Here is a 21,935-nt window from a genome sequence, read left to right as displayed (position 1 = left end):
CGCACAGGCGACAGTAACGTCAAGTTATTACTGCGGTGGGACGTGCTGCCGACTATTAGGGTCATGGAGGGAACTGGTGAATTTTGGGTCAGCTTTAAAACAATAAAACATGCTGTTGTTCACAAAGACACTTGCAGATCTAATGGCGTGACACAGCGTGTGAAACACAGAGCTGTTTTCAGTCGACTCAGCACTCTGATTCAGACAAACACAAACAAGCTAATGAAATTTTAGCTTTATTTCCAAAAAAATACACATAATTACAAAATGACTTCTTCCACGGTCATAGTTGATGTTGACACATCAAAGTATTTCTCCAAAAACAATTAAAAAAAAAAGCTACAAGTAGAGGTGAAAAGGCAGGAGAAGAAAAAGAGAGAAAAAGACTTTTTTAAATTTTAAACCAGCACGGTCAACACAAACACAGTCCTCTGTTGTTTGAACTCACTAAAAGACTGGCTAAACGTCCTGCGAGTTTGAGACAACCAACCCTGCTCTGCAAATCTCCATAATCAGGAATGCACAAAAAAAAAAATAAAATAAAAATAAAGTACTTTTTTTGTTGTTGAAGTAAATCAAACTGCCATCTTTAAATAGTTATTAGAAAACGTAAAGTCATTGTATCTCAAACCCCTCCCCATCCCGATCCCCATCCCATCCTCACGACCCCATCACTGCTTCTGCTGCATGGCTTCTTTTCGCGCTGCGTCTTGGAGCAGCTGCGTGTCCACCTCGTCGGCCGGCAGCTGGACGTACCGGACCACCGATCCACGGATGAAGCAGTTTTTCACCGACAGCTGAAGCAAACAGAACACGGCGCAGTTTGACGGCAGGACGGAGCAAAATCTGGCTCAGAATTGAATAAACACCTGATCCTAATGTGGTGTCAAGTAAAAAGATTACTGAAGGGGTTTGTACTTTTGTTGACTTCTCCTGAAAGTTTCTTTGAATGTGAATTCATTTAAACAGTGAGGCCACTGTTTTGACAGAGTGTGTTCTGTCAGGGCGTTGTCTCTTCTTCAGGGGTTTTTAATTATTCTTGGTGTTGAAATTAAAAGGTTTTCCAGACAAATTCTAAGATCTGGTGGAATCAGTCTCTTTAAAGACAGTTTTTAATGTACTGATTAAAAAATAAAGGCAAGCAATTTCATAAATGGAATGAACCTCAATACTTCTCCACAATGATCTTTAATCAGTTTGTTTTGTTGTTGTTGTAAGTAAATAAGCCTCAAGTTTGAAATGAAATAGTCACGGCTCTTCCGGAAGTCAGCTTACCATATGTGGATATTTCTCTGGATCTGTGACGCTGATGTCTGTCAACTTGATGTTCAGGTACTAAAACATAAATATGAGAAAGGAAAAAAAATTATAAGACAACAATGCAAATCCTAAAAGGCATTGACTTCAAATAATAAAAATCATAAAACCAACCTGGTCAACAGAGTGAAGCGTTCCACAGATGCTGAAAACAGATGGAAGGATTTCAGTAATCACCCAAATCTACAGCTATAACCTCCTATGCATTACTGGGACTCTCTCACGTGAACATATTTATCCATACAAATTACAAAAAGCTTATTTGGTCATGTTAGTGTAAATATTCATTGATACAGCAGCTTTCACTCGGCTACTGCAGCATTTCAACCAGCTAGCGTCCTTTGGTCTAGCCGAATAGCAGCAGCTATGGCGGAATAACGTTACAGTTTTAGGTGTTTTAGTCATAAACACTAACCTCAGGTCGTTTTTGAGCTCCACCACCACGTCCTTCCCCACCAGCGACTTGAAAAACGAGTAGAAAAGCTGGGAAACAGAACGAAATGCTAACGTTACTGTTAGCAAGGAAGCTACATGTCAAGCATGACGGAGAAGGTTTATTAAAGAACCGCAGTACTCAAACCACTTTAGCCAACAATGAGGTCGAAATCACACAAGAACTGGTCCAATTACAAAGAGTCTTTGTGTAAACTGCTAATAAATCTAAAAAGTTATTCAAGCTTCTTACCATTGTTGCTTGTGGTTTTTTGGAGGCAGCGCGTCTTCTGTTGATGACGTTTCAGGCTGCATTGACTGACCGGCTCCACCAGGGGGGGCCAGAGGTGTTTTCTAGTGCTCACAATTTCAACAAAGAAATAAAGGCTTTGGTAAGATTGTCCAAAGGAGCCATAATTCACAAAATAAATGGCTATTAAAATGAATGGAATATCTTGGTTTTATTTACACAAAATGTAAGTTAATATTTCATGTTTTTATTTTGTCTTAATAAAAACAAAATAACCATCTTTGACCAACACACCATCTCTGACCAAGTTAGAGATGGTCAGAAGTTAGACCATCTCTAACTTCTGACCATTAGAGATGGTCAGAAGTTAATTTACTAGTAGGGAACCAATTGTAGTGCACTGCAATGCCGGAGTTACTGAAATACTCAAATAAAAATGATAACGAAGCGGGTTGAAAGATGGAAGAGTTACCAAGCTCTTCCATCAGTTGCCATGGCAACTGTTTCCATGTATGAAAACAACTTACTAAAAAACACACTCAAGCCTATACATTTCTAAATGATAGCTGTGACAATATATTTCTTCACAACAGATTTTATGTAAAACTTTTCTAGTTTTATGGACAATCATAAGAAAATACATTTGTGGAACAAAATACAACAAAGTCCAATGAAACTTTGACAATTGTATTTATTTTGGAATTTATTGTACATCTGAAGAAAAATATTTAATTATTCGTGCAATTTAATACTGTGTGGTAAACATTCATTAGCCACAGTATAGTGTAAAAGTTTCTGTTTGTAATCATTTGGAAGGAGAGTACAGTTTTGTAACCTACAGTGTGACAAAACTGTTCAGGGTGGGACTTAGAAACCCACCCTAAAAATGTAACTTTCTGTAACAACGAAGGGAAAGTATGTAGAATGTAGCAAATTCTAACCCCAGCCCCTCCAACCAAACATGTACATGAAACCTTGAAAACAAAGAAAACATGCAATTTTCCCTTTCTTGAGCCCATGACCACTCTGGGCTACCATAGAAATCTGGCTTTGTATCAGGAAACAAATCTGATTTGTAATGAAAATAAAAACTTTACGCTAATAAAAACATAGCTATACACATTTAATTTCTACTTACAAATCTCATTCAGTGACATAAACTGGAGCTTTATTACCATTTTGGGTTGAGAAATGTGATCTGTTAAATTTGAAGCTGCAGCCATCATTCAGTCAACGTAGCTTAGCATGAGACTGGAAAAGGAGTTCTAACTATATGCTGTAGAAAAAGGGGAGAATAAGTTTTTTTTGACACTGTAGAAAAATGATAAGCTACTCTGTGATACAAAGTGATGAGAAGAACTGGTCAAAGCTTTGACTTTATATTTAGTTAGTAAAATGCAGGGCAGGAAGCAGTTCTGTCAGTGCTGGACTTATTTGCAGCTTTATCTCAGTTCACTGGACGACCCGTCTTGGAATGCTCTGAATGCACTGAAATAAGAAGAAAAAAAAAATGCATCAGACTGTGTTGATTCAATTGTGCCCTTAAACCTTTAGCGCGTGCCTTACCGTCTTTGTGAGGCGGTAGCGGGCCGGGTCTTGTCGGAGCTCTCTGTTTGCTGGGAAACTCTGATGTGTCTCTGTAATCTCTGGGTTTGGGGTTCTGGGGTTCAGGACGCGACTTAGTGGGCAAAGGAGGCCGATGAGGCGCCATGCCTCCCTCTGAGCGGGAGGGAACCACAGGCTTCTTGTGACCTGGTGGGTGCAGACCTACAGTGGTCTGAGGCTGGGATCTGTTCTCAGAAGAAGTGAAGGAGCGGTTACGTGGCACAAGCAACGGGGGGCGATTAGGGTCTCCATCTATGGTCGGCGTAAGACGGTCCGGCTGGGGATGACCTTGGTCTTTGGCCTGACTGTGAGATTTGGCCATGGAACCGTACAGTGGGTTGTCCAACATCTCAGACAACTTCTCGTCCTCATTCCTAGCAGACAAGAACAAGACTAGACTTAGGGACTCCTGATCTAGACCAAGGATCTTCAAAACCAGTCCTCGAGGGCTGGTATCCTGCAACTTTTAGATGAGTCTCTGCTTCAACAACACACCCAAGTCAAATAATGAGGTCATTAGAAGGTTTGTGGAGAACTTGACTGCCTACTGAGGAGGGGATTCAACCGTTTGATCCAGATGTGTTGCACCAGGGACACATCTAAAAGTTCCAGGACTTCAGTCGTAGAAGCCTGGATTTGAGGACCCTTGCTCTAGACCAGTGGTTCTTAACCTTTTTTGAGGTACCGAACCCCCCAGTTGCATATGCGCATTCGTTCTTATTAAAAATGGTAAAACCCTTAGCTTGAGCAGTCTATACACTTTCAGCAGAGTTAATTTCAGGTCTATTTCATAGGCTTATAACAACTGACCATAATTATTAACAATAAAAATTGCGCAAACAGCAGAGATGTTCAAGCAGCGGCAGAAATGTCATTCGAAATGAGGAAAAACTGAAAATAGCAGCAGAGATGTAAGTATTTGTGGCTTGGAGTCTCATTGCAGGGTTTTAAAATATGTTGGAGGTTGAAAATGCTTCAATAAAATCCCCAAATCTATTTGACATTCATGCCGACGATGAATGGATGGAAACCTTTCAGCAGCGCCACATTTTTCAGTTGTGGTTTTTTGGAAAAATGACCCAAAGTGAAAGTGTATTATTAATATTCAGGCACTTACGTGGTATAATTCATTGTAGTGGGACTTCGTACGCTTACATCGTAACCAGGCTTCTTGCACTCTTTACCCCCCTGAGCCCCACCGCAGACATTCCTGGGGGTCATGCTGTAACTCCAGCCCCTATCCGACACATTCCCACTTTTGAATGAGACTCCCATATAATTTGGGTTGGAGATATCATGCGCCGGCGTTACGACGGACCTGTTAACGAGAAGACAACACCGCAAGTTTTAGAAGAATGTTTAGTGGCTGCGTTTTGAGTTTGGGGGGGGGGAATAAAAAAAATAGAGTGTCTTACTTGTCTCCGCATTTGCCTTTTGAAGGAGCGGCGTCGTCTCTTTCAATTTTAATGAAATCTGGAAACGGGAGAAGAACAAAAAGAGTTGATTTCAGAAACCGGGAAGGGATTTAACGAGGGTTGTTTTCCTCCTCCCAGTCTCACCGTATAACTTCTCAGTGGGCTTGAACTCGGAGGTGCGCAGCTGAATGCCCCCGGTCAGCGTGCCTGTCTTCTCTCCCTGGTGGGTCAGCGTGATCTGGAACTCATTGTAGCAGAACTGGGCGGCTCGCAGCGCAACGCATCCCTCCCCTTCAGGAAGTAAACACCAGCTGATCGTGAGGTCCTTTAAAAATCACACTTTAAAAAAACTCAACTTTTTTGTCCATTAGTCTCTTATGGGGTTAAAATGAAACAATTTAGAAAACAAAATTTAAGCTCCGGTGTAATTATAAATTCAAAGACAATGGATTCAAGGAACCTGCTAAGGCAAACTGAAACAGATGAGTGGATAGACAAAAAATAAAATTAGAGTAAATGTCTCAATACTTCAACATATTTTTACTCAAGTAAAAGTAAAGGGGAAAAAAAAAAAAGTTTACAATTCCGGCAAAAACATCTGAAATTTTGAGATTAATCTCAGAAATTTTCTGTAAAAAAACAAACAAAACAAAATAAACACACATTACATTTTGTTACATCCTTCACAGAGGAAGTAAAGTACGTACAGAGACATTTTGACAATGTCTTCTGCCACCTTGTCCCCCCTCACTTACCGTACGACTCGTCAGAATCTGTGGATTTGACGCAGATGAGGATGTGCTGCTCCAGCAGATAATCGGGGTCGGAAATGATCGGCGTGAGCTTGGAGAGACGAGAATGAGGCAATCAACGATTCAGTTTTAACCATGAAAACACAAAAAAAACCTGCTTCGTTTTACCTCGACTTTATTGCCGAACCAAACTTTTATGGAGCCGTCGGAGTGTTCCGTGTTGTCTCCTTCTGAGGTCTTCACAGTTTCTGTGGAAGACGTTTGTTTTTGATCAGTTTCTGGATCTTTTAGCTGCGGATTAAACGTGCCGAGGCAGATAAAACGTACTCTCCAAGCAGCTGGAGTGAAACTCGATGAAGAACCTGGTCTTTGACTTCGTCAGCAGGATGGCCACGCAGTTCATGATCTGGATTCCACCCTGAGGAGCGCTGCTGGGATCTGAAGAGTCAAAGCAAAGACCAAGGCATCAGACCGCAGGGTGAGGCCATCTTTGATTGATTTAGGCCACGTGCGTCAGACTCAAGGCCCTAAAACAGGGAGCTCTTTATAATCCAAAGAGACATGAATGTAATATGACCTTTGGGGGGAAAAAAAAGTCACATTTTAGGAATTTTGCTGTCATTTATAACACTGTTTTGTTTCTATTTTTAGGTTTTAAAATTAAGAAAAACATAAAACTTTGTAATAAATAAAAAGGATAGAATCTGTTTTTTTTCCTGTGGGATGTTGACGTTTGTGGAAAATAATATGAAAAAAAAACCCCTCAAAGTTTAAAGCCTAAAAACCAAAGACTTATCTAATAAATGTAATTTGTTGTGTAAATTCAAAGCACAAATGAAGGACAAATCTGAATTCTTGATTACAACTATAAACTACTGTATATTTGAAACATTTGTTGGTTTCACATCATTATCAGGCAAAAATATATTAAGAGCCATTACAACAGGTTCAAAGAGACTTTACTTTAAAGGGACAGCATTATGTGTTTTCCAGGCACATGGTGCCATTTTATAATACAATCCTTTAAAGACATTCGTGATCTTGATGTGGCCCAAAATGAAAATGAGTCCGACACCCTCTGGCCCACCTCCCCCGCTTTGGGTCAACTGGTTCTCCTACCTTGCTTGGAGACGAACTGTGACGCAACTCCGACTTCAAATGAAGCAAAAACAGGCGAGTGGTCGCTGGTCATGATGTCATTAGTGCATCCTGTGAGGACGAAAGGCCCAGTGGGAGTTCTCATCAGATGTTGTGGTCGCATGTCAAACATTCATGAACGAAAGACATAAAACGAAACAACACAAACAGACAGGTGTTGTGAAGGAATGAAGGCGCAAAAACCAACTTCAAGGAACTCTGACCAACTCTAAACAGAGGATAGTTGTGAAATGGGGATAAAAATGACATATATTTTACTCTGTTTTCATTTTTTCCTGCAAAACAAACATTTAAAAAGTGTGCCACGCATTTGTACTCAGTCTCTCTGAGTCAATGCTTTGCAGAAACAACCAATCACTGCGATTACAGCTGAAGGTCTTTTAATAAAGTGCTCAGTCACACCAGATGGTGAGCTGCTGTGAGCATCAGTCTTGAAAATGTTCAATTGTATTTAGGTCTACACTTTGAATAGGCCATTCTAAACCAGGAAAACTCTGACATAAACCATTACATTGTAGCTCCAGCTGCATTTCTCACTGGATGGTGAATTTTAAGTATGTTATTGTGTCTAACAGGTTTTCTTAAAGATTTTCCAACCCCTGCTATGTGTTTCAGTGTAGCAACAGTGTGTTCAGTTTGTGTTCTGCAATGTAGGCCACTGATTTGTTCTTTAAACGGATTCTGATAAAAAAAAAAAAAAGAAAGTACCGCAGAATTGAAAATAAGTAACACCAGACAGAACCAGGAGCTTCTTATGCTGCAGAATTGTTGCCTCTTTAGTAAAATCTGGGATCTGAAGCTGGCATTAATCCTGACTTAACTGTGTTGTAGTTACGAGCCAGAAAACCAGTTCAATTTGCTAAATTAAATGCATAGTTACAAAGCTTGCAGCTACTAGCAACACGAGCAGTACAGTGCATGTCTCTGCATTTTAAACTGACAACACATTGATTAAACACACACCGTTGTGCGGTGCTGTGTGAGCATTAAAACAGAAGTGAAAGTGCGACAGTTTTACAGTAACTGTCAAAAGGTTTTAAATTCATGGCGGCCATGTTGGATTTTGTGGTCAGGAGACATTTATGTCCATTTTTCCAGGTTGGAACATGAAAATGTTGGCTTCTGAGAAAAAAACTGAATTTATAAACTGCGCCCACTAGCCCAACACGCAGAATTCTGTCAGTTTTGCAGCTTTTAAAATTTAGTGCTACGTTAAATGGTAGGGGGCAGATAAAAGTTTACACTTTTTTCTCCTCCTTGTCATTCATGATTTGTCTTAGGTGTTACAAAAACCCTTCATATTTATGACTAAGTGAATTAAATCAAAACAAATTGCTATATTACATTTAATGAAAGGAAACCACTCGCTTAAAACGAAAAACATTTGGAGGGAACGCAACATTCATTTGCTTTTCATAAGAAAAGCTGTGTCATTGGACGACGCAGGATAAATACTCACCATACGCCTGGCACACAACGTGAACTAGAGGATATGACTTCCGCAGGACTCGATCGCACCACGATGGCAAATTGTATTTTGTCTGCAAATGTAATTTTTTGTAGTTAATAAAACTGAATTTTATTACAGTTTCCATTGAAAAACTGTAAAAAAAAAAAAACAACAAAAAAAAAAACACAAGTAACACACGATAAAAAGTAACATGCTGTCACCTTCCTAAAATGATGGCCTCAGAGATTCCACAACTGATTTTGGAAAAAAAAGAAAAAAAGAAAAGAAAAAAAAAAACAATTCCTTTTTTATTGCCAAAAGATGACAACAACAAACAACAAAAAATCATTAGGTAAAAAATAATTTAGGCTGACATTTTAGAAAGATGACGATACTTTTTTGTGTCTGATTTACGGATGTCTTGTCATGTTTCCATTTTGACTTTCAACCAAAGTAACTCCACTCATTTATATTCCAAATATCGTTATTGTTCCGACGGCTCAGTATTTACAGTGCAGGACAGAAGGACTAAAGTCAGCATCCTCACCCCTGTGGCTTTGGCCTTTGTGTAGGCATATTTGTCTCGTGTGTCTCTCTCAAAGCGGTAGGTGGGTGGAAATGTGATTTCCTCCTCCTCTGCAATCAGCAGAAAGATTAGATTTGAGGTTTTAGCGCCGACCCAGCTGCCGCATGTCTGCGACGGGTTCGGACTCAACAGAACTCACCGAAATGCAGGAAGACCCTCCCGTCATTCCGCTCCATGCCGAGCTGGTCTCTGCTGAGGAGGTCGTGGTACTGCTGCTGCTTGATCTTCGTCACAATGTTCTCGGCGTCCTGCAAAGGGAAACCGTGCAGTGACTGTTCATGACTTAAAGTTATTTGTACTGCAGACGCAAATCTTGACAACATGGAAGAAAAAAAAAAACGGAGGTCTGAAAACCAAAGCAATTTCAAGCTAGATATGAAATCTAAACCTGGTCAAATTGGAGGTTTATTGCTGCAGCCTTCAATTTAAGTTACACACTTCACTGTAACTAACAGTAATGCAGAACTAGTGCATTAGGTATGTAAAACAGAATTTGTGTCAAAGTATTTCCCCACTGTTCTGCTCAAAAACTACTCTGGTCATCTACCGCGAGGTAAGATAGTGACCGTTAACAGCTTCCTACGCGAACCCCCACCGCTGAAAAGACGAAGTCATCCCTTGCAAGCGTGCGGCAAATGTCAGCGAACTGAAGCAGCCTTCTGCCAACCTGTGGAGAGACTGGTAAGGTCATCGCTGCTGCTAAAAGTGGTTCAGCGAGACACTGAGTCACCATGCGGACAGATTCGCTCAGCTGGACTGCACAGTCATGATGACTCTGGGTAATATGACATGCAGCTATTCATCGGACATTGCATTAAAATCACTGGAAGAACCAATAAGCTCTCCATGACGGGCTGATGAATACAAACTGAGAACTGGAAGACGTACAAGCAGCTCATCTAAACTTTTTTTTTTTGCAGTACCACAAATCTCACACTGAAACTTTGATTTTGAAAAAAATAATAATAATAATTGAAGTCACAGTTCCCAGTGTCCTCCAACAATCCCATTAAAATAAGCCACATGTGTCAACCTGCAGAGAAGCTGCAGGCTGGAGCGCTAGAGAAAGAGATCATCCCAGGAGGAATGGTGAAACGTCTCCCTCTCTCTCTCTGCTTCTTCCAACATCTTAAGCCTTTCTATGCATCATCATCATCATCATCATTCCAACTACTTTGTCCACTCCGGGACAATCTACAGCCGTCAAACACGACCAGGGAAACCTACCGAAGACGGCAGGTCAACGCGATAGTTTAAGTCTCCCAGCCAGATGAGGTGCGTGAAGCGATGCGTGATGTCGAACGGATTCAGCTTTTTGTCGCCCAGGTTCAGAAATCTCAGGATGCTGACGTAGTTCTGATTCCGTCTGCAGACAAAGAAAATCCACTGTGACACGTTCAAGATTAAGAAATCCTTTTGACTACAGAGTCGATGTTCGTGTCTATCGAAGACGTCTCATTTAAAACTCCATGTCTCCGATCTCACCTGAGCTTCTTCTCACTCCCAGAGGTCAGGTGGCTGTTGACAAATCCGAAGGATGTGCCATTGAACATGAAGGACACTCCCACGGCTCCTTTGTTACCTGTAAACAAGCCGGATGTTACAGACTAGACTCTGTCTTTACGTCGGCCTTTATCGGCGCCTCATGGAGACGTGGAAACGCTCACCCAAAGTGTTGGCAATGCCCGTCTTCACGCTGTCTGAAAACACGTGGGAGATTCTGTTTTCATGCTCAGGCTTGGCCAGGACGATAATCCGAATGTTCCACAGAGTGTGAATCGCCACCTGAAAGACGGAAATCTGTTACTGCTTTTCACCAGAAATTGTCCGTCTTTCCTTTTTTCTTTTCTCTAAGCTTTGGATATTACTGTAAGACCTAACTCTGCTTTAAACATCTCCACAACTTTCTGTCTGACCTGCCTGCTGATTTCCTGTGACGCTTTTTGTACACTAATATTCTAGCTTGGAGGCAGCTGCTTTTAAACTGACATAAAATTACACACAGTTGGATTATATTTCTATATATTCTTTTAACTTTAGAAGGCAGATAAAAGGTGTTTGTGCATCCTTAAAAACGTCTAAATTCAAGCATCTAAAAATAAGGCCTTAAAATGTCTTAAATTTGTATACAACCGTTAACTTGGCCTTAAATTTGTTACCAGCTCACATGGGTGGCCTGTTGCTAACCCACATGAGGCTATGCACAGATAAACTTTTAAGCCAGGCCCAATGGGAGTTTTAGATGGTTGACTGTAACGCAGCAGGATCCCCCAACCATCCTCTATATTTGTAGTTTTTTGTGTCTTAAATATCACTCACTGTGGGACTGAAAGTCTTACATTTGACTTGCTGAAACTTGTTGATATTCTGAATTTAGATTTTATCATTAGAGTAAATGTAAAAGACAATTTCACATTTTTAAAAATTATTTTTTTCCATTACCCAACCTTGTGTTGGTCAAGGAGCAACTCAATAAAACACACTGCAGTTTGTGGCAAAAAAAAAAAACAAAAAAAAAAACAATTGTACACATAAGGAAGGGGTGTGAATACTTTTCCACTGTGACACTCACCTGCTTGAAGCTGATGTTTGTGATTTTCCTCAGGGCGTTCTTCACCGTGTCTGACCACTCCCTCTCGCCCAGCGGATCCTCCTGGGTCCCGATGACGTACACGTCGTGTGGAATGTGGTCCGCCGTGTCGTCCCGCGTTTTCCCCAGGCCCTTACAGTGAAACCACGAGTCGATGTTGGGAGGAGGACCGGCGTTTCCTGTGGGTTTAGGCGATCGTCGTTCACGTTAGCATTTCGACGTCCGGCTAAATTTCGAATCGGTCGCCAGGCGTGGAGAAACTTTCCTTACCCATATTCCAGGTGCCGACAAACACAGTGATCATGTCCGGCTCCGGCTTTTCCGAGTGCTTGTTCTTCATCTGCTGAAGCAGCTGACAAAAGCCTTCTCTTTTCTTTAAGCAATCGAGACAAAAAAACGGAGAGGAAAAAAGTCTGAAAGTGAGCAAACAATGGAGGACAGTGGCTGTTTCAGTATTTTCTCACAGGTGTCAAACTCCAGTCCTGGAGGGCCACAGCCCTGCAACTTTTAGATGTGCCTCTGCTGCACCACACCTGAATAGAATAATTAGGTCATTAGCAAGGCTCTGGAGAGCTGATCTACACCAGAAGGAGGTTTAACCCATTTCATTCCAGTGTGTTGTACTTGTTGCACATCTAAAAACTGCAGGCCCTTGAGGGCTGGAGTTTGACACCCCGTCATAGAACAACAGCAGAAAGTTCTCGGTTGGACTCACCTTTGTGTCGTCAAACACAAACTCTTTACGCAGAATCTTCTCTTTCTCCGTCTCCACCACGATGATGAGCTTAGCATGCATTTTCTGGGATTTTACCAGCTGTAGGACTGAAGAACGTGAACACGATTAAAATTAAAGCTGACAAAGCTGTAAAAACACTGAACAGAAACCACAAAGTTTGTTGCTTCAATGACCTATAAAAATACGCTCCTCTGACAGACGAGGTTCTCTGTCTGCCCACCCTGTTTATTAAACCTTTTTTTGTCGAAAGAGAACAGATCTCGGCTTTAACGAGATATTGATCTTATTCTAACAACTTTTTTTTAAATCTACTTAAATCCAGAAAGTTTTCTAGCCTTGATGAGTTTTGCGCTTCGCTAAAATGAGAAAACATTTTCATATTTTTCCTATGAACGTAGCTCAACCACAGCGTCAAAATGAAGTTATGCGGGACGTCCTGACGGGGAGTTGGCCTATGATCACTTGCTGTTGGAGGATTTTGTCGTGTCTGGCATTTAGAGGTTAGATCATGACTCCTCCAAGGAGTCAAATATTCAAGATTAAAAATGTAAAAAGCTGGGTTTCAGCTCTCCAACACATTCATTGGAAACAGGTTTTATCGATACATTTACACTCTTGTTTTCTATACGGTTGTGAAATAAGTTCAGTCTCTTAATCAAAACGACATACTGGCATCAGTTTAAAACAAATTAACCTTTAGTTTACTATTCCAGTGGACAGTGAAGGCTCCTCTCTCACCAGTAGATTAGAAAGTTGAGAATCATTAAGGTTTTTTTTCAGCTGTCAAAATTGTGGAGTTATAATCTTTCATAAACCTAAAGAAGCTCTAAACTAAAATAGACCAAATGCAAACTGAAAGGAAAAGTAAAAACTGCTGTCACTTTTTGGGGGATTTTTTTTAAGTTATTGTTTAAGTAGAGCTACATTATCTAGACTTAAATATAAAGTTCAGATAATATATTAAAACAACTGAACCCAGAGAGGGTGAACTTGTAGATTCGTACCACAGCATTTAGTGCTAATATTTTGCTTCACAGAATTGCATTGTTGGAATTTTCTCAAATAATCAAAACTTTTGTTCCAAACTGCTTGGATATTTTTGAGCTTGAATTGAAGATCTTCGAAATAAAGAAACTATTCTACAGGATAATATGGAAATGTCTTACTTTTATTGTGAACAAAGTATTTATCTTCCGGTCCGTCTTTGGACTTCTTGAAGAAGAGTTTCCCGCTTTCGACGTCCACCTTCAGAACCATCTTTGTTGAAATGCCAAGCAACTCTTGCTTTACCTGCAAGTCAAGAAGGAATCGTATCAAATAAAACCACAGACCTGCAGAAGTTTTATTCCGTTTCTTTTCACCATTGAAGTTTAATGTAAGAAAAAAAAAACTGAAGGGGAAGCACCTCAAACGAAACAATCGGTATAAGAGATTTCCGGTGGCCTCCATCATAGCCGACGGCCTCGAAAACAGAACTTTTGGCCTGAAAGGTGAAAGAAGAAGTGCTTTTTTTCTCCTCTCTCTCTCAGCGACAGACGTCATACGGTTAATCTCCCAGGAAATGAGGAGAAAAGTGACCAGCGTGTGTGCAGCTGCCCATACCTTGTCCTCTATGGAGTAGAGCAGTTTGGTGAGTTGCTCCAGCCTGTAGCTTATAGACTGTCCCGAATCTACAAGAATCTGGAGAGAAAGGCAGCATGAGCAGCATGAGATCAGGTTTCTTTCGTTTTTTTTTTTTTTTTGCATGTGTGTGCGAGTAATGCTAAGGATCAAGGTGGCCACCAACCTGTTTGGGCCCAATGCCTGGGGAGATCTGCTGGTCCAGCGCTCTGTGGAAGATCTCGAGAGCAGGGAGGACTCGAGAAATCTCACTGGCTCAGAGAAAAAAAAAAAAAAAAAAAAGTAATCTCTCTATTAATCTCTCTATTCTAAAAACATAAAAAAAATCTGGCATCCTGAGTGGCAAACGCACCAGTTTAGATTTTTGCACACAGCTGTGATGAGCTTCTTGAGGCCGGGCAGGTTGGGGTTTCCATTTTGCACCTGCTCCGCGTCCAGGCAGATGGACGTCCTGAAGTACTCCTGGACGGCCATCTGGTGTTCCTCTGACAACCTGGAAGCACCAACAAAAACTGAAACACTCTGCAGCAACATCCGCAGCTACTCAAGTTACATATCAGCGACATCTAGCTGTGAATTAGATTCTTTTCTCCGTACGCGGACAGGTCCATGTGCTGCAGCCTCATCAGGTACGTGTCCGACAGGGACTTGGTGGCCTGCTCCGACGTCTTGGTTTCACTTTCTTTGGTGTCGGCCAGGAAGTTCCTGGGTGGAAGCTGCGGAGGAAGACTGTTGGATTCTGGGACACAAACCACAGAGATGGGAGGTGTGAGAGTTGGTTGAGGTTGCAGCATGTTATTTTTATTTTTTTTGAAGTGGGGTGGGGTCGGAGGTCAAACTGACCTTGCTCTTCTTCTGCCTCCTCCTCCCTCTGGACCGGGTACTGCAGGTGTGTGACCAGGCCCATGTTGGGGTTGTAGTACGCCTCCACCAGCTCAGGCAGCATCGTGAAGAATCGGATGGGAACGCCTTCAGAGGCCTGCAGTAACAACAAAAAAAAAAAAAAAGAGTTCTGCAGAAAATTGTAATTTTACAACGGCGTATCTGAGCCGCTGTGGATAAAAATAAAAGATAAAGGAGATAGGAGTTAATTTTCACCACAACAACAACAAAAAGTCAATGATTTTTAGATTAATCTCTGAAATCTTCTAGAAAAAAATAAAGACTTGGACATTTCTGAGTTAGAAAAGTCTAACATTTTTGACTTTTGGAAATGTTCTGAGTTTCAAAAGTTGAAACTTTTCTACTTTAATCCATCAGCTGACAATAAAAGAAATAAGGACAAAAACAGACAAATGGCACAGCTGCAAAGCTAACAAAGTTTGTATCATTCAAAGGCCCTTTTGACAATGACACAAACCAGTTCAGGCAGATGGAGAGTCTTTTTTAACCAATTTTCACAAATTAAAGTCAAAATGTTTTAAACAGCAAAGTATTCGTTTCTTAAAAATCATTCTTTCTGCTTTCCTTTTGGAAAGCAGAAAGACTTAAGACTCTAACACAAATTTAATTTACATTGTTAAAAGTTTTTCAAATAAATATGACCAAAGTCAAATCTTCTTCAGTTTTATTCACAATAAATACGTAAAGTGGTTGACTTTCTTTCACAAAGAAAACATTTATTTCCCACAAAAAATAAAAAAAATGTTTGTTTAATAAAAATATTTCCTGTTTTATTTTCCAGCTCGCGAGCGCTCTTGAATTGACGATTTTGGCCCACGTTACAGAAAAGTTTGTACACCCCTAACGCCATACAGGAAAAGCTTGCCTTTTTATGAAAGTGCGGCTAAAGACTGAAACAGAAAAAAACAACAACAAAAAAAAACTATGTTTACAAACCGCTTTGTGCGGTGAGAAAAACTGAAACCACACGTCGCGGCATCTCCACACTGAAACACGACGGTAGGAGTATCATGCTGTGGTTCTGACTCATGGGGGCTGCACTCACATTCATTCCAGCATCTTTCAGGTGATTATTGGTGAAGATTTTCACAGTGACGCTGAGATATTTCACTTCTTCGGCATTTGTGGCGTAATTACTTGTAAAAGTTCAAGAAATGTCAATTCTTTTGCAGGTTTCGACACCGCTTCTTTTGTTCGTCTAAGTCATTTTCATTCGTCAAATGTAATTCGTTCAGAGAAAATGGGTGAAAGTTGATACATTTGAGGCAAAACACGGGTTGACATTCGTCTCGGAAGGAAAGCAGAGCAGAGATTGTAGGTTCAGATTTGGAGCTTCTGACGTGAAGCTCTTGTTCACAGCAAATCTGAAATAAACCAAAAACAGCTCAAATATTTCCACCTGTAAAGACACGCTAATCCAACTTTAAGCTAATTGATTTCTCTGCAGTGCAGCGGTGACCAAACTTTTTGTTTGTCACGTGGGTCAAAATCGTCCAATCAAAACCTACCGGAAAAAAACGGCATACTTTTTTTTTTTTCAAACAAAAACCACAGAAAAAAAGCTTTAAGATTGCTTTTTTTTCTTTTCTTCTTTTTCTTTTTAAAAAAAAATAAAAATAGACAAAATGTAATATAATCAATTCTCAGTACTTGAGTCACTCTTTCTTTGAAAACTCTTCATGTTTGGCTTAATTAATCATATATGCAAATATGGATTCACCAAGGTCTGTTTTTGAGTGAAAATCTGTGGCTGGATGTGGTCCGTTTTAAAAAAAAAGAAAAAAAGGAAAAGAAACAGAAAGCAAAAATCGTGGTTAAAGTAGAAGTGTTTTACGTCATCTTTTCCATGGTCCACGTTGCCCTGGCCTAGTTAATAATGAAAATTCTCTATAAGCATCGACCATCTGAGAGTGCCAAATATGTGTCACTCTTAATTTGCACAAAATGAATCCAGCGGGTGCAAACAGACCCCAGACCACATTTTGGACACCTGTGAACTCATGCAAGAAGAATTCAAATCCCTTCTTTGAAGCATCTCATATTCAAGCAGCTCAGTTTGTTAGAAAAAACTTCTTAGGTCTATTGTAATGTTTAGGCCTAAAATGACCTTTTGATCCTTTTAATTAGGTGACATTACAGCTAATTTGTAAGTCTTAGAATATGCAGCAAGTCATAATTAAAGGAGCTGATTCATCTTAGGAAATTGGCAACGGTGAAAAAAATATAGAACAGATCTTGAACTCATTCTGGTCAGACGGAAAGGCTAAAATCTCCTAATCTTAGCTAAAACGTGGCTGTGATTTTTTTATTGACTGAATTTAATTTTAGTTTATTTAGAACTTTAAAATGCATGACTAAAAATGACCTTGATTTTTAGTTGATGACGCAACCATCTGAGTTGCGTCATCAACCTGTCCTCTGAGGAAAGCTGTAACCACAGCATGATGCTGCCATAACCAGTTTTTCTTTTTCATTTTTGTAGGCCAATGTGTTGGGCCTGCTGCCGCGAAGGACCGAACTACACGCCGAGAACAAAGAGACAGGTAAAAAATAAAATTAAAAAAACCCTTTGAATCCCCGAATGTGAAACATTATGCTAATGTTAAAATAAACTAGCTAGTATTTTGCTGTGCTAACAACAGATCTTTTCCCGCTCGTGCTGCAGGCGACGCTCATAAATAATTAATACTGTTATTATCGGAGCTTAAAAATGGTCTGCTAAAATAGGGACACGGAGCAAGCTTCTTTATTTCCGTCTGAAGTCGCCATCTTGCGAGTGTACATCCGTTTTAAACCGCCATATTGGTTGTCCAAAATTAAAATTAAATCCATCACTTCTTTGACTGGTTAATTAGAAATAAATTTTCTAAAAGGTTATTGGTTTCCAATCCAGGAAATTATTTGATAATAAAATAATTAAAATAATATTTTTGTCTTTGCTTCTGCCTTGCATTGTGAACTGGTTGCTGTGAACATATACTAGTTGTGTCCTTAATTTAGTATTAAACTAATTTAATTTGCTTAAAGCTAATCTTTCCTCAGTCTAATTCTTCCAGGTTATCTTTTGTATGTCTTTGCATATCGATATCTTTGCATATTTCGGTGTTGCTGTGTGAGTAATTCACAACATATTTTGGTATAAACCAACCTTATGTAGCTTAAAGCTAATTTGGCCTCCTTTGGAAGTTCCTCAGAATAACCCAAGTTTCTCAACATTCACAGTTCATCATCTCATCATTTTTACAGGTTATCTATTCCATTCTTATTTCTTCATTTTCGCTGTTGTACTTTTAAGTACTTTATTAGTTTTCATTTTTCTCTCATTCTGCCTTAGCAGCTCAGTTGAGTGTTGCTAACTCAGTGAGTTGGTTGATTAAAGTAAATGTTGAATTAATCACGTTTTGAGGAGAAGTTGTGCTTACATAGTGCTTTGTTGTTCAAGAACATCAGTATTGAACGTAATCCTTCATCTATTAAACTTTATCAGGCAGATTCATAAAACAATAACTTAAATTGAGAACTATTTAACTATTATTTCCTGGTAATCAGGTGGTGCCCCGACTTGATCATTTTAGATCTAAATTATTAATTGTGTTAATAATTGCAATTTACTACTTATTAATGGTTAGTCATAGCCAAGCCAAAAACATTTTGTTGAATGACAGAGTGTAAAGAGTTGACCTTTGGTCTCATCAAACCAGAACATGTTCGCTTGCATATATATTGTCCTCTTAATAGCTTGTTGGTAATAGTAAGGGATTCTTATGGCATTCACACACACACACACACACACACACACACATATATATATATATATANATGTTTACCAAATTAAATTACCAATTTTGTTTTTTAATGATTGAATTTAAAGGCAATACTGATTGATCATCCATGCCATATCGTTCGCTGCCGTTCTAAAATGCTGAAGTACTTTACAACTCTGGATGACATAATGTTTTCCTCCGGTTTACAGCTCAGATTTATGGTAAAGGTAGGAAACATCAAGCCAATAAATATTATGAGCACAATGACGTTTTGCTTTCCTTTAGGCCCTGATATCTTAACTCTACTTTCCATCTCTTCCAACAGTCCATTTTAAGTCACCACCTCATTTAAACTCACGTTCCAAACACATCTAGGATGTGCTGACCTGGTCAGTAGAGAATGAATACCAGAGATCAGTTATGTATTTACGCACCGGACGCCAGGATTCCTCACACTTTCACTGATTTATGAATTAATTTGTGGCCTTCAGGTCTGTCAGGTTTTTGACATAATATACTAAAGTGTATTGATGAGTTGTACATATAAATGAGCAAATGTTTGCTTAAAGTCAACATTTACATTCTGTACAACCTCTACTGTTCATGTTGACATAGTGGAAATCAACCTGTGGGACAAATCCTGACTGATTCTTGACTTGTTAGTCCTTGGAACTGATTATTATTAGTTTGTGCCTAGCCACGTGATTTGACTATGTTAGAATTTTCTTGAAAGTTGCTTTATTTTGTTTCTTAATCTTGTAAAAGTATTTTTGGCAGTATGGAGAAAAAAAAAATCAACTCCCTTTAACTAAAACGCTTCCATTTCGGCACATCACAGGTCTTAAAGCTTTCATATTTTCTTGTCCTGACAAACAATTTTCCAAATTTCCCAAACAATAAGAAGGACAATTCATTGGTGTAATTATACTCTGCATGTCTTCGCTGCTGACTCCTTTTCTTACTCCCAACCACCTGCTGCCAATGTTGAGCAAGCTCTGCACTGGCGGCAACAGGCCTCTGTAGAGCTCTCTGATTCTGAAAGGTTATCTTAGGATAACCTCCGGAGGTGATCATGATGATTTTATGATTTTTCTTTACAGCTGACCATTCAGAGCTCAAGAGCTGGGAAGCATGATCTTTAGCTTTACTTGTAAGGAAACGGCTCAGTTTGAGATGTTAGCATGGTCATTAAAATCTGGAGATGTAACACCTTCCCACATATTCATGCGGAGGCGTGGGTAGGTTTTTTTAGGCTTTAGTGATTTTTGTTATTTCAGAATAATAAAAAAAAAATGCATATTGTCACTTTCTAAAATAATGGCTTAGGTCATGTCTTTTGCCAAAAGTAATGTTTTTCCTAGAGCATCTTTTGGCAAAAAATACTTGCTGATTTTGTTTATTCACTTTACCAGAATCATTTTGACTAAAAAATGACTTCTTTTTTTAGGAAGATGGGCTACTTTGAAGAGCTAATCATACTGCCGCTCAGTTTGATCACTGTGATCAACTGGAATGTTTGTGTGATTGAACTGAAATGCTTTTTTTTTCTTCTGTTTTTGCATAAGGCACCTTGAGACATTTGTTGTAATTTGGCTCTTCATAGATGAACTGAATGGAAGTTAATGTAAAACTACCCCATGTTGAATATTGTATTTTTTATTATTAACTGTAGATCTCAACCTAAACGCAATCTACTGACGCTTCACCGTCACCACTGGACGCCAGGCCTCGATTGTAACAAACATCAAAACGACCAAAATAACTCCTGCAACCTTCAGACGAAAATACCTGTGGCTCGCTTTGAACCGCCTACCCACCTGAACAGAGAGCTGCTTGTCCTCGTTAGGCAGGATCCTGTACGTGTACACGCAGTTCTGGTATCTGTGGTCAGCAATGAAATGCAAATATCTGTCATCGGGATGGGACACAACATGATGCACTATTACCAAAAAACTAAAAATAATAACACAAAAAAGTGTTGGTGCAATCGGAACAGGTTGGGTGACTTTTTAAACTTAAGGTTTAGAACGTGAAAAAAGATGGTGCAGAGGGCAAAGGGCGGTGCTGCATGGCAGTACAGAATGCAAATAAAGGGGAACTAGTTTTATGTTGCGGTGTGTGTGTGTGTGTGTGTGTGTGTGTGTGTGTGTGTGTACGCGAGAGTGAGTGTGTGTATGCAAGAGATGTGACGCGAAACAGCGTAGAACAGCAGGGGAATTTTAACTTATAAACTTGTTGCTTTAGCGATGGTATCACAAGACAAATGGTGTTAACAGTTTGGTAACGTTTAGTCTGATGGGACCGAGAACCTGGAAGGCTTGTTGGGACGACTATCAGGAGCGGCGTCTTTAAATCAACTTCCAGTTCCATTCAGAGCCATTAAACAAAGGTAACTTACAAAACGCAGAGGGCGTACGCTCCCTGGACGGACTCGCTGTCCCGGATAAGGAAGCTTCCATCTCTCGCTGCTTTGGAGAGCAGATCCTCAGCTTTGGATCGTGTTATATTGTCATGGTACCAAGGCTGGTGACTTGGCATCCTGTTTTGTACAGACCAAGAGCCTGAGCTCAAGTGTTTTGCATCTGCTGTCAAAATAAAAATAATAAAAAAAAAAAATCCTATGCAAAATCCTTCCGACTGTTCTGGACCTCAGCTTTTCTGCTTGGCTGTTCTCATCTTTGCACAGTCCGTTCTACCTCTTCATCATTCTGCGGCTCTTTAGGCTGTAAAAGGAAGCTGCTCCTAGCTCTGCTCTGCTCTGAACTTCCTCATTTGAGAAGTTGCAGAGAGGAGGGCCTTTTGGTGCCGTATGCCGGATCCCCAGCGCTGTAAAATGAAAATACAGGCGTTTGCTTGCACTGGGGGGGAGTAGCATTCGTCATGGCCTAATGATTGACCAACACAATTACCCAGGCTGCCTTGTACACTTACTTATTAATAAGATATATTCATGAAGTGCTGCTGTGTGCAGAAACTGAGCTACAAGAAGAGAAAATAGGAAGTAGGAAGAAACTCTTTGCTGTCATGCTGAAAAAAAAAATCTCAAATTTAAGAGTTAGGAAACTTCATTTGATCTTCAGATAGTTATTCTTTTAACTGGATAACTCATCATGAATCCATTCTTAGCTCTTTTAGCCCCAAAGACCTATCCTGGGTCTCACTGTCACGCTTCTAATCATGTAAATCGGGAGAGCTGGCAGGTTCTTCAGAGCGCATGTATTCAGGAAATGCAAGCAGAGAGCGGCGTGTCTCGTTCATGTGATGGACAGGAAGTCTTGCAGAAATAAGAGGAGGAAAATGAGTTGCTCGCAAACCACAGCACAGGTCACATGACGCGAAAACAGAACTGCACGGAGA

The 21,935-nt window shown here is 40.0% G+C and overlaps 2 protein-coding genes across 2 annotated transcripts; both read right to left on the bottom strand.

Moving 5' to 3' along the window:
• Positions 1–220: 220 nt before the first annotated feature.
• On the bottom strand, positions 221–2,094 carry smx5. The gene is made up of 5 exons (XM_008407677.1): positions 2,003–2,094; positions 1,733–1,800; positions 1,432–1,462; positions 1,276–1,335; positions 221–797 (listed from the first exon to the last, which is right to left on the bottom strand). The coding sequence occupies exons 1-5, from the start codon at positions 2,003–2,005 to the stop codon at positions 672–674; spliced, it is 288 nt and encodes a 95-aa protein (XP_008405899.1). The 5' UTR covers positions 2,006–2,094; the 3' UTR covers positions 221–671.
• Positions 2,095–2,670: 576 nt separating this feature from the next.
• inpp5d (inositol polyphosphate-5-phosphatase D) lies at positions 2,671–21,326 on the bottom strand. Its single transcript, XM_008407678.2, has 27 exons — positions 20,977–21,326; positions 20,396–20,459; positions 14,755–14,890; positions 14,509–14,650; positions 14,264–14,404; positions 14,078–14,162; positions 13,894–13,971; positions 13,697–13,774; positions 13,458–13,581; positions 12,271–12,377; positions 11,826–11,928; positions 11,538–11,734; positions 10,633–10,750; positions 10,451–10,547; positions 10,193–10,331; positions 9,105–9,213; positions 8,927–9,015; positions 8,389–8,470; positions 6,891–6,980; positions 6,099–6,209; positions 5,940–6,019; positions 5,775–5,862; positions 5,164–5,310; positions 5,020–5,077; positions 4,722–4,922; positions 3,566–3,978; positions 2,671–3,487 (listed from the first exon to the last, which is right to left on the bottom strand). The coding sequence occupies exons 1-27, from the start codon at positions 21,114–21,116 to the stop codon at positions 3,447–3,449; spliced, it is 3,258 nt and encodes a 1,085-aa protein (XP_008405900.1). The 5' UTR covers positions 21,117–21,326; the 3' UTR covers positions 2,671–3,446.
• Between the last annotated feature and the right edge of the window lie 609 nt (positions 21,327–21,935).

The sequence above is a fragment of the Poecilia reticulata genome, linkage group LG4, assembly GCF_000633615.1.
Source record: "Poecilia reticulata strain Guanapo linkage group LG4, Guppy_female_1.0+MT, whole genome shotgun sequence".
Taxonomy (NCBI): Eukaryota; Metazoa; Chordata; class Actinopteri; order Cyprinodontiformes; family Poeciliidae; genus Poecilia; species Poecilia reticulata.
The sequence above is the reverse complement of the archived record's forward strand: the minus strand, read 5'-3'. Positions and strand labels throughout refer to the sequence as shown.